Source organism: Eurytemora carolleeae, unplaced genomic scaffold, assembly GCF_000591075.1.
Source record: "Eurytemora carolleeae unplaced genomic scaffold, Eaff_2.0 scaffold151, whole genome shotgun sequence".
Classification (NCBI taxonomy): Eukaryota; Metazoa; Arthropoda; class Copepoda; order Calanoida; family Temoridae; genus Eurytemora; species Eurytemora carolleeae.
Window position 1 is genome coordinate 98,189 of NW_019396353.1, and position 13,421 is coordinate 111,609.

Here is a 13,421-nt window from a genome sequence, read left to right on the forward strand (position 1 = left end):
CAAAGAAAAAAGAAAGAGATATAGAAAAGGATTGAAAGAGAGAGATATGGTCAGGGGAAAAAAGAAAGAAATAGATAGAAGGAATGAAAGAAAGAGATATGATCAGGGAAAAAAAGAAAGAGATCGATAGGAGGAATGAAAGAAAGAGATATGGTCAGGGGAAAAAAGAAAGATATATAGAAGGAATGAAAGGAAGAGATATGGTCAGGGAAAAAAGAAAGAGATAGATAGAAGAAATGAAAAAAAGAGATATGATCAGGGAAAAAAAGAAAGAGATATATAGAAGGAATGAAAGGAAGAGATATGATCAGGGAAAAAAAGAAAGAGATAGATAGAAAGAATGAAAGAAAGAGATATGGTCAGGGGAAAAAAGAGATAGATAGAAGGAATGAAAGAAAGAGATATGATCAGGGGAAAAAAGAAAGAGATAGATAGAAGGGATAAAAGAAAGAGATATGGTCAGGGAAAAAAGAAAGAGATATAGAGAAGGAATGAAAGAAAGAAATATTAGCAAGTTAGAAAATAAGGAATATATAGCAGTATAGAAAGAAAGAGGTATGATCTTGAAAGAAAGTAAGAGATATGACCAGGAAAGAAATAAAGAGATAAAGAAACGACGGAAAGGGTTAAAAGAGATTTTAAAAGATTATCACCATGAATATGAATTCTTCTGAATAATACTTAATCCTAACTTTTCTAAAAGAAATGAAAATTTTCCCAGACAATTCCGGATCCGTAGATAGGATTCATACTAGAATAGTTTGGTTTGAGCTGTTCCTTAGTTGTTTGGAGTTTGGGGCAGATGGATTCCTTGATTGTTTGGAATTTGGTGCCGAGCACCATAAGAAGAATGGACAAGAGACGTAGGAGGAGGACGTAGGAGATTCATCCTCCATGGTTTCCGAGGATCGCAGGATGTATGCCGAGGACGTGGAGAAGGATGGTGTGGAGGAGATAAAACAATTCCTAATCCGGGTCCTTGCAACACCAGTTATCTGGGTCCTTGCAACACCACTAATCCAGTTCCTTGCTACACCACTATTCCGGGTCCTTACTACACCACTTTTCCGGGTCCTTGCAACACCACTAATCCGATTCCTTGTTAAAACACTGAACCGGGTCCTTGCTACACCACTTCCGACTCCAGCTTTAGTTTTATACCGCAGATTAATATTCTGCTCATCCATTAATAGTTTACCAATGCACACCCATTTTTTTCTTTTTATCTAGAAGAATTTAAACACTTGAAATAAAAGGTTTAATACTTGCAACTAGGTCAGAGGACTTATGTTGATGGTGTCATATTACTGTTATTCAAGAAAATTTCTGATTAAATAGATTTATTAAAAAGTTTAGATATGTGTTTCGAGGATTTACTTTGTAAAGTTACCAAAAGTAAGAACACATTTTTATTGACCAATAGAGACAGCATATTCATGGTTAACAACACTAACAAGTTTGTATTTACCAAAAGCGTATTCTTAGTTACAACAGTAGCAACAAATTCAGTTACTACATATTCTAAGTAACCAACAGTAACAACATATTCTAAGTTATAAACAGAAGCAACATTTTCTAAGTTACAAACAATAACAACATATTCTGAGTTAAAAACAGTAGCAACATATCCTAAGTTACAAAATGTAACAACATATTCTAAGTGTCAAACAATACTAACAAATTCTATTTTACAAAATGCAACAGCATATTCTAAGTTACAAACAGTTACAACATATTCTAAGTTACAAACAGTAACAACATATTCTAAGTTACAAAATGTAACAGCATATTTCAAAATGATGGGACAACATTTGATGCCAATGGATAAATAACATATTGGTTTTCTTGTAAACTAAGAAGAAGAAGAAATCACAGTAAGCATCAAAATCAGCTGCTAAGAGCAGGAGATTCTTCACAATTGTACAACTGTACAGTGTACAGTGTACAGCAAAAAAGGAGCAAGATCTGCAAACAAATAATGGCTGTTGCAGAAGAGCTATACAAAGTTTCAATGAAAATGACAACCTTAACAGTACTACGTAGAACCACACTAACAACAATAAATATAACTAAAATAACAACAGTAAATATTTTTAACGTATTTTTTTAGATGAATTTTTTAACCTACCATCTTAGAACACGAATTTAAAACAAAACCATTTTTATGCATATTAACAGTCCTAAACTTTTAAGGATTAATAGAACTCATGTTAGATACGATTATGTAACTGCATGTTGTCACTGTAGGCACAAATATTCATTGTACGCATTTTATCAGATTTGAAAAAAGCGTCAAAATAAAATCTGGTGTTTCCTTTCGAAAAAGACTGTTTAAAAGTTAAGACAGTAGAACTATGTGTTTGTGTGACTGTAAAGTGTGAGTGTGTGTGTATCCAGGTTTAAAGATACCGGCACTCACTCCAGGACTAGTTTATAGATTGCAGAATTCTGGAGGCTCAGGAGACCAGTCTCTCTACTCTCCTCCAACCCTACTCCTCCTCTTCCTCTTTATCTTCCTACTACCTTCTCCTCCTTCTTTCCTCCAACCCTACCTCTTCTCCTCCTCTTTATCTAACCTTCTCCTTCTTCTTTCCTCCAACCCTACTTATTCCCCTCCTGTTTATCTAACCATCTCCTTCTTCTCTCCTCCAACACTGCTCCTTCTCCTCCTCTTTATCTAACTTTCTCCTTCTTCTCTTATACAACTTTACGCCTCCTCTTCCTCTTTACTCTTCTCTTTATCTTAAACTTTACCTAACCTTATCCTCCTCTTAACTAACCTTCTCCTCCTCTTAACTAACCTTCTCCTCCTCTTAACTAACCTTCTCCTCTTTACCTATCCTTCTCCTCATCTTTACCTAACCTTCTCCTCCTCTTTACCTAACCTTCTCCTCCTTTTTATCTAGCCTTCTCCTCCTCTTTAACTAACCTTCTCCTCTTTACCTATCCTTCTCCTCCTCTTTACCTATCCTTATCCTCCTCTTTACCTATCCTTCTCCTCCTCTTTACCTAACCTTCTCCTCCTCTTCACCTAACCTTCTCCTCCTTTTTACCTAACCTTCTCCTCCTCTTTACCTAACCTTCTCCTTCTTTTTAACCTAACCTTCTCCTCCTCTTTATCTATCCTTCTCCTCATCTTTATCCATTCTTCTCCTCCTTCTCTTTACCTTCTCCTCCTCCTCTTAATCTTTCTGTAACCTTCTCCTACTCTTATCCTATCAAGAGTTTTTAACGGAATTTTACCTGGCAAAACAGAGGAATAAGAATAAGATTCGACATTCCAAGATTTAATTCTTTTAATCCACGTTATTATAAATGTATTATTATCTTGCTTTAAATTTCTCATATAATGTTAACTATATTATAGAAAAGAATTGGATTAAAATGATAGTGTTAGTCTGTTCTGAACCATATATTGAGATTAACTAGTCCTGTCCATCCTTAATCCTTATCAATTCATCATAACTCTGATAAAACCCAATGCGTAACTATGTATAAAGGTCTTGTTTTTGTTGTCTAATTTTAATAGTGTAAATCAATTCAATTCAGTTTTTTCTTGTAATTCTCCCAAATGTCCACCACAGAGAGGGGAGAAAGCAAGTTTGTGAAGAATAGTGCAAAAATTTGACGTCTCAACTTGATATCCATTTTTGATTTAAATCGACTGAGGGTCTAACCCGTTTAAAACAGCTGACAAGTAGTTTCGGAATCTTTCATTGGCCACGAGCAACATGAGCAATGTTTCCAACCTCTTTAGAGAGTTTATCCGCAGATTAGTGGTTTTCGAAGGGATTAGCAATTTAAAAGTTTCTATAACCTCATGTTAAGTTGTTTGTTTAAGTCCACGAGAGTCAATATACTGCATGTGTTTATCAAATTTAATATAAACATTTAGGAAAATATAAAAAATTGCGGCAGTGTACACATGTTGTTATGAAATGATCTTGAAAACAAGTTAAAAATAACAATGTTATAAGTTAAGTTAAGAGACAATTAATTTTGACCCTTTCAAGGAGAAATAATATAAAGGGAATAGAATTTACATCTGCAGGCAATCACTGTAAACAAACTGGTTTTAGTTTACAAACAAACAAGTTCAAGATCTGTCCTCTTAAGACAAGTTAGAATGAAAAAATCCATGTCCTGTGTATTCTTTTAATGTTTTCTTTAGTACATCTGCGCAAAGGATGATATTTGTGTGTACCAATTTGTAACACTAGGCTTTTAGGGCGCTTCGCGCCCATCTTCTATTTAAATTGTGAACATGTTCTTTTTTGTTTACATTTTAAAAGAAAGAAGAAAAAATGTTGCGGATTTTTAAGAATTTAAATTTTTTACAAAATTAAAAACCTTTTAAACACATTTTTTAATTTTTATCATTCATAAACCTTCCCTGTGGTCACGTGATGTCCCACAAAAAATTTGGGCCCGATCGGTTCAGCCGTTTTGACGTTTATTGGATACAAACAAACAAACATATGGCATATACATTTGTTGAGGAAAATAAATAAATTATTGAGATCTAGTTATTTTACTCACAAATATTAATTTCAACTGACATTGCACTTAAAAATACATAAAACATGGTATTGTTACCAATGCAATTGATTAGACTGTAAAGACGACCTAAAAACTAATAAAATCTGACTATCCCAAGGTTAATTCAATGATTTAGCAACAAACAAAAGTTTACAATTGCAGAGAATCGTGAATATGAAGAAATAAAAAAAAAAATTCAGAATATATTTTAAAATCTGTAATTCTTTAGATAGATGCACACGTACGTGATTATTTTTTCTTGGTTGAAAATTTCAGAGATATATAAGACCATATTTACATTTGCTGAAGAATTACGATATTTTGTAAAAAATTATGTGAATACAAAACCGTAAAAATATTTTGTACAACGAACCTGAACAAACAAATACATATTTATGTGGATTGTAGATATTGAGAAACACGAGCAGTGATATTTACTATGTTTACTTTAAGTAACAAATAAAAACCGGTTTTATCAGGCTAAACATTGTAAACATCATACCGGGTACTTGTTTTGTGTACATAATATATATATTGTAGAGTTACCCACAACAGATGAGGCTTCAGAGACGACATAACAGAATTCATCCGGGGTTATTTTCTTACAGTCGTGTTCTCTAAGATTAAGGTTTAAGAGCAGGGATGGGTGAGGATAGTGTGGAGTAAGGTTTATGAGGAAGGATGGGTGAGTATAGTGTGGAGTAAGGTTTATGAGGAGGGATGGGTGAGGATAGTGTGGAGTAAGGTTTATGAGGAGGGATGGGTGAGGATAGTGTGGAGTAAGGTTTATGAGGAGGGATGGGTGAGTGTAGTGTGGAGTAAGGTTTATGAGGAGGGATGGGTGAGGATAATGTGGAGTAAGGTTTATGAGGAGGGATGGGTGAGTATAGTGTGGAGTAAGGTTTATGAGGAGGGATGGGTGAGGATAATGTGGAGTAAGGTTTATGAGGAGGGATGGTTAGGGTAGTCTAGAATGAGGTTGGCGATGAGGGATATTTGAGGGAAGTGGGATGTAAAGAGGGGAGTATGTGGGGGGGGGGAGTAGTGTGCTCTTTTTGACACAGTATGATATAATTAGGTTGATATGAGTAGAGTAGAGTACACTAATACTGAAAACATGTATCCAACAGTCAAGCTGAAACCCTACTCAGCGGGATACAAGGTACAAGACAGGGTACAGGGTGCAGGACTAAATAGAATATTGGGAAATATGATACATAATTACATAGAACTTGAACTTGGTTACAGGACTATATAGGATTATAGGAACTCGGATAAAGGACTTCGGAGGACAATAGAATATAGGATAAAGAGCTATAAAGCATTATAGAAATTAGATTACAGGACTAAATAGCATTAAAAAAACTAGGATACAGGACTACATAGCATTGAAGAAACTAGGATACAGGACTACATAGCATTGAAGAAACTTGGATACAGGACCACATAGCATTAAAGAAACTAGGATACAGGACTACATAGCATTATAGAAACTAGGATACAGGACTACATAGCATTGAAGAAACTAGGATACAGGAGTACATAGCATTAAAGAAACTAGAATACAGGACTACATAGCATTAAAGAAACTAGGATACAGGACTACATACAGTGAAACCCTTAATAACGAATACATTGAAAGAATTCATCAAATGTCGTATTCTTCACTTCCTGATAATGGAATGTTGCAGATATTTAGTTTTTTAATTAAATGATTATATGAAACTCTCTAAAACTGTTCCCGCATATTCATGGCTATTTATTTATTTTCGCACATACTGAAATTTACGTAATATAGTGTAAAACTCATTGAAAAATTGTCAAGACGACATTTGATAAATTCTTTCGATGTATTCGTTATTAAGGGTTTCACTGTAGCATTGAAGAAACTAGGATACAGGACTACATAGCATTAAAGAAACTTGGCTAAAGATAACAAGAACTACAGGAACTAGGATACAGGACTTCGTAGGGTTATGGAAACTAGGATACAAGACTACATAGGGATCCAGTAACTAGAAAACTAGAATACAAGACAGGACTATATAGGAGTAGGAACTACATAAAACTACAGGAACTAGTATTCAAGAAACAAAGGACTACAGAAACTAGGATACTAGAAACATATAGGAATACAGGAGCTAGGATACAAGGAACAAATAGGACTACAGGAACTAGGATACAAGAAACAGAGAACAACAGGAATATGTAGAAATCTGGAATAACATTCAACTAGTAGAAAATGGGACTCGAATACAGGGGCAAGGAGGCAGGACTAAGAAAACGGGACTCAAATGCAGGGGCAAGGAGGCAGGACTAAGAAAACGGGACTTGAATGCAGGGGCAAGGAGGCAGGACTAAGTAAACGGGACTCGAATGCAGGGGCAAGGATGCAGGACTAAGAAAACAGGACTCGAATGCAGGGGCAAGGAGTTAGGACTAAAAAAATGGGACTGGAATGCAGGGGCAAGGAGGTAGGACTAAGAAAATAGGACTCAAATGCAGAGGCAAGGAGGCAGGACTAAGAAAATGGGAATCAAATGCAGGGGCAAGGAGGCAGGACGAAGAAAATGGGACTCGAATGCAGGGGCAAGGAGGTAGGACTAAGAAAATGGGACTCGAATTGCAGGGGCAAGGAGGTAGGACTAAGAAAATGGGACTCGAATTGCAGGGGCAAGGAGGTATGGATTAAGAAAAAAAAGATTTAAACATTTCTGTCCAGAGAGCAAGCAAGAGATTTGAGTTTTTGCCACAAACATAGATTTTATAATCTCTAAATCTCTATGACTATGAATTCAGTTGTAAATGGTTACAATTATTAAATTGCAAAGGAATTCGAAAACTTGGGTTTGTGATAAAAAATCAATTCTATTATTTTAAATCTGATGAGATTTGTTGTAAAATTTGTTGAGATTGTTTACTTATTTCTAAGATTTTTGTTTATAAAAATAGAAATTAATGATAATACTTTTTTAACAAAATCAGGATTTTATTAACTCTAAAGATGAACTTTGACCATGGAATATATATATTCCTATATATGCTTGTATATTTATCTTCTATATAATAAAGCTTATATTATCTGTATGCTTGTATATTTATCTTCTATATAATAAAGCTTATATTATCTATATGCTTGTATATTTATATATGTGTATATATGTTAGCTATAGCTGGCCAAACGGCTAGACCGAATGGGCCAAAATTTTATTAGGGAAATATTTTTTCTGAAAAATGTTTTTCTTTTTTATCGGATTTTTTTTTTCAAAATTCGATTTTTTAATTCCACGGACAACACCGGGCACTGCAGCTAATATATTCTATTTTGTTGCAAAATTTAGAAAAGGCAAAAAGAAATATCAGAAAATAAATAAAAGAGTTTTAAGAAAGAGACGACATTAAATTGGTTGACCTCATCCCACTGTGCAGACAGTAAACACCAAACCTGTATGGTGCTTTCAATACTCTATAGAAACTGGAAACCCCGGTTCTTTTGAATTATTGGCCCAACCTTTGGGAAACAAGAGAAAATTGAAAAAATTTCCATATCATCCCCTACTAGAGAGATTAATATGACTAAATAAACTACAAAAATGTGGAAATTTTGTCACGACTTAAAAAGTCTTCATTTTTCTGGGGCACCCTGTACTTGAAGAACTATCGACACTAACCTTACTAGATGCCATATCTGATACACTCCGGTGGGTTTGAATAGTCTCCAGCTGGTCGAGACACCAGTCCAGCTCCTCCAGGGTTTCTCCAGCTCGCCGGACATAGTTCTCATCTAATCAGTAACTTCTTACAGTTGTCGTCGTATATATTAATGTAAAATAAAGACGACTTTCGATTTCAATTTTTATTTCTACCAAGCTTTCAAACAGCATGGATACACTAAAACAGGGAGATAAAGATGAAGCTGCCAATTAACAGCTAAATTTTTTACTTGTAAACTTGTACATGGAAATTTGCATTTAAAAATTAAACTTAAATAAAAAATTCGTCCTAATTGCATGAATATGAACGCCGACCACAGTAATCTCCGACACCCCGCCCCCCCCCATTCCCTCTCCCTAAAAACCATTAAAAAATGTAAAACTACATAATAAAATCCTAGTTGGTCCTAGTCCCAATGCCCCCTCCCTCTTCCAGCCTGTCTTATAAACTTATTTGAGATTCGAGATTGAAGCAAGAAATTGTCTGTCATGAATTGGTTTAAATGTCGTCTTGCATTAAATCCTCTTAAAACAAATATTCATGAGAAAAAGAAAATTTTTGTTTTTAGGTTATTTTCCAAGGAAAGCTAGAGCTTTGAGATGGAGTAAAAGTAAAATATTTTATTTTGTTATTTGTGTCTTTTATTTGTTAATTCTTCTAGGCTACACAGTGACGCTGGGCAAAGTTCCGTTAACGAATTGCTAAAAAACGTTATTTTTTAAATCGTTAAATAACGGAAATAGTAGTTTTTGTATAAAACAACGATTGAAACAAAACAACGGTGACTTTCGTTTTTTGCTTAAAATTGCACGAAACTTGCAGAAAAAGATATTTTTATGCATTTTGATGTTTTCAAACGCCGTATTTGGTTTCCAAATCCGTTTACAAAATACTGTACATACAATGCATAATTTACGTTAATTTTACAGGGGTCCATATAATTCCTTTTTCAATCCCATTTGGGATTGACAAATTTGAAAGAAATGGGGGCAAATTTTTTTAAAATGATAATTTAAAAAAATTGAGGGCATTTTTATTTCATTTGGGGCATTTTTTTTAAATTGGGGGCAAATGTGATGGTGGAATTTGAATTTTTTTTTTAATTGGGGGCATTTTTTTAAATTGGGGGCAATGGGGGCAAATGTATTAGTGGAATTTGAAAATATTGTTTTGATTGGGGGCATTTTTTTTAATTGGGGGCATTTTTTGGAATTTGGGGCAAATGGGGGCAAATGTGTTAGTGGAATATGAAAAAAAAAATTTTGGGATCGAGAAAATCAGCTATTTTGGGTATTATATGGACCCCTGTAATTTTACTGTAAATTAACTATACACTGTGCGGTGTGCACCGTACCGACTCTACCTGTTGGTTCTATTCTAGAAAGATGGTTGTACGAGTGTCCGGCTACTAGAGAAGGTCGTCTTGATCTAACAAAATAAAGCAATTGATTAAATTATTAAAATCAGTCAAGAAAATCACTAAAAAATAATTGACGTGATAATATAAAACTATTATTAGGTATCCGAAATGTCGGCCACCGTTTTCTCATTTAAAAATTTCGAAGGTTTGGAAGTTCCAAGACTTTTTGTTTATTCAGTAAATTAACGACCTTGGACAACATTCCCCACAGGCCTCAATTCAATATGTCATCAATTTTTTTTCCTACATTAAATTGTTTTAAGGCAGATGTTCTTCTTTTAATTAGAAACAGTTTTTTATCAAATTTTGCCAAAAAAAAGAGATGAGTTTGACAGAAAGTATAAAACAAATGTTGAACCTCACACGGGAACATTGGCTGAACAGTTAATTATTGGTTTACTATTTGTAAATCTGTGAACAATCCCATTTAATGCCTAATATTCTAACCTATGTGAAGCTTGAGGTATATTAGTGAGTGAAATGTAACTGTTTCGAACACTTCTAAGGCTGGCAAGGATCTGGGCGAAGGGAGTTACTATCAGATCGTCTCCGTGTCTAAAATATACAATCAGGTAATAACTTTAACTCAGAGACTGGAATTTAGACAGCTAAGATTTATTTTAAGTTCAGTATTCCGTACTTAAGTTTGAAAAACTGAACTTAAGTTAAGTCTCAATTGGGGATCAAGGATATTTTTGATACACATTACTTCTAAAATTATGGATCTTGATTTGTAAAATTTATGCTCTATAAAGTTGTCATTTTAAAGTTAACTTTTTTTTGTACAAATGTTTTATTTAATGCTCTAAATGGTGAAGTAGACGCAATTAGGTCACTTAATGAATCACTCTTAAAAAGGGAGCCACTTGAAGTATGTCTACACTCTTTTAAAAATATATCTATATCAAGAAGTCTCTTTTAAAATAAATATCCGATACAAGTTACAACATAAATAAAATAAAAATTACAACATTACATATCTTTATTATTACAAAATATAATGCATTTAGCCAGAACAAATCCTGTTTAGAATTTTACATGTTTTAAGAAGGTATGGGACCAAAGCCTAGAAAAGTCCTGTTTTGTCCTTGATAATATTTAGTCACCTATGTCATCTGTTGTCATAACTAACTACAGTTAAACCCTAAATGAGCCATACATCAAGAGAATTTATCAAATTCCGTCTTGACAATTTTTTAATGGGTTTTATACTATTTTACGTAAATTTCAGTATTTGCGAAAATAAATAAATAGCCATGAATATGCGGGAACAGTTTTAAAGAGCTCAATATAATCATTTAATTTAAAAACTAAATATCTGCAACATTCCATTATGAGAAAGTGAAGAATATGACACTTGATGAATTGGCTTAATTAGGGTTTATCTGTAAATAACACAAAACCCTCAGAAAGTAGGCTAAACCACGCCAGAAAACAGACAAAACAAAATCAGAAATCAGACAAAACAAAATCAGAAATCAGACTAAACCACACCGGAAATCAGACTAAACCACACCGGAGATCAGACTAAACCACACCGGAAATCAGTCTACACTTCTTCAGAAATCAGACGAAACCACATCAGAAAGTAGGTAAAGCCAATCAGAAAGTAGATTTGAGAAAAATCCACAACAGAAATCAGGCTAAACCACAAGAAAAATACACTAAACCACACAGAAACAGTATTCTGTAATCTGTATTCTATATTCTTTGTACTGTGTACTGTGTACTGTATTCTGTATTCTGTATTCTGTATTCTGTATTCTGTATTCTGTATTCTGTATTCTGTATTCTGTATTCTGTATTCTGTATTCTGTGTTCTATGTTCTGTGTTCTGTGTTCTGTGTTCTGTGTTCTGTATTCTGTATTCTGTATTCTGTATTCTGTATTCTGTATTCTGTATTCTGTATTCTGTATTCTGTATTCCGTATTCCGTATTCCGTATTCCGTATTCCGTATTCTGTATTCTGTGTTCTGTGTTCTGTGTTCTGTGTTCTGTGTTCTGTATTCTGTATTCTGTATTCTGTATTCTGTATTCTGTATTCTGTATTCTTTATTCTGTATTCTGTATTCTGTATTCCGTATTCCGTATTCCGTATTCCGTATTCTGTATTCTGTATTCTGTGTTCTGTGTTAAGGAAATAAAGTGTAAAATTTATCTTCTTCAAAATAAATTAAATTTAACTTTCCCAAAAATCTGAAATGCAACGCACATTCACATTCCACAATGTCCGTTGCATTTCTGGAAGGAAAATATTTACATTTTTACAATTTGTTACAAAACGGCACAAGACTAGAAAATAATCAAAAAAAAATAATAAAAATACTAATTTAAAAAATATTATTGTGTCTAGGATGCAGAAGTACACTCAAAAAAACTTTTATGCTTGAACCCTCCCTTTACTAACCCATAAACCATATGTAATGAAACACAGGAATTGAGTCTTTGCCACAAACTCAAATTTCCCTTTCCCTATAGTTGCAACCTGATGGTGTAAACCCTTGGATTGTAAACATATATGGGTTAGGAAAGCTGATTTTTGGCAAAGACTCCTTTCCTCTGGGTTAAGAAAAATTGTTGTATAAGTTAATTTTAACATGAATTTTCTATATTATTTAACGAACCTAAATTAATGTTATCTGTCCTATTTATTATTTAATCTGAACTAAAAATCGTGCTGACTACTTATTTAATCGAAATATTTAAAATTCAAAATATCAACAAACAGCTCAGAGACAGGAGAGTAATTTCAAAAATTTGAAATATTTTGAATTTTAAATAAATGTTGACAATGTACTGAAGTATACCCATTGTAAAATTTTCTATTCTGCTCTAAGGATGAAGTTCGATGATATTTAGGGGGTTTATAGGGTGAGGGGGGGCAGGGAACTCCCCGCCCCTCCCCCATCTGCGCCCCGCAGTCACTCTCCGAGTCCTCGCTTCCTCTATAAGAATTAGTTTCTCTTGAAAAATAATCTAAACTTTGTGTTAGTTTATAATGTATACCAACCTTACTCTTAATATTTAATATGAACTTTATCCACACAAAATGTAAAGATATTTATACTTATTTCTTCAATGAAAAGTAGAAAAAAAGTTTAAAAATTAGAACAACAGCATTTTTATATTTGTAGCAACATCAAAAGCAGCAAAATAAAAGCAGCAAATTAAAAGCAGCAATAAAAGTTAGCAGATCTATAATATCTTTCAAGTAAGATTAGTTGAACCATCATATCTTATTTGTAAAAATCACGGTTAAATTTTTTAAGCAGTCACACTCAACTCATGTGTAATTGAGTTTGAGCTAAACAGACCTTTACGGTCTTTGTTTGTACTGCCTAACCCGGTACACCAACTACATTGGCAGACATACAGCAGGGGTCAATATAGTTGGCCTTGCTCTGTAAGCAGGACGAGCAGGTCTAGATGGTGCAACTAGGTTGACGCAGTCTGACTTAAGGCTGCTTCTGGTTAAAATTAATATCACTAAAGCGGCACTAAAGCACTTCTCCTTAGTTAGAAAAAGCAGCATTTATAATCGCATAACCACATTTTAAGCAGCAACAGACGCAGTAATATTAGCAGACGAGTGTAAAATTTTTAACTGCGAGGGGATTAGCAGCAGATGATAATATATGCTGACTGCCGACCTCGGACCAATGTGCGTGTGCTCCAAGCTATTTTATAACATGGTTTAATCTTTAGTCCAACCCCCAAAATAGGGATTTATTATTTATTATTTTGAAA

At 33.9% G+C, this 13,421-nt stretch overlaps 1 protein-coding gene across 6 annotated transcripts in view; it reads right to left on the reverse strand.

Moving 5' to 3' along the window:
- LOC111701559 (cAMP-specific 3',5'-cyclic phosphodiesterase 4C) overlaps positions 1-13,421 on the reverse strand; it is a 107,058-nt gene that overhangs the window by 23,009 nt on the left and 70,628 nt on the right. For 3 of the 6 annotated variants that reach the window (XM_023472892.1, XM_023472895.1, XM_023472896.1), the window contains 4 exons: positions 12,482-12,619; positions 10,121-10,228; positions 9,617-9,681; positions 8,211-8,323 (listed from right to left, as the gene is read on the reverse strand). In XM_023472892.1, coding sequence (XP_023328660.1) covers positions 8,211-8,323; positions 9,617-9,681; positions 10,121-10,228; positions 12,482-12,619 — 424 coding nt within the window. Of the gene's footprint in view, positions 1-777; positions 1,457-8,210; positions 8,324-9,616; positions 9,682-10,120; positions 10,229-12,481; positions 12,620-13,421 lie in introns of those variants that run through there. The other 3 variants (XM_023472893.1, XM_023472894.1, XM_023472897.1) reach the window with 2 other exon arrangements.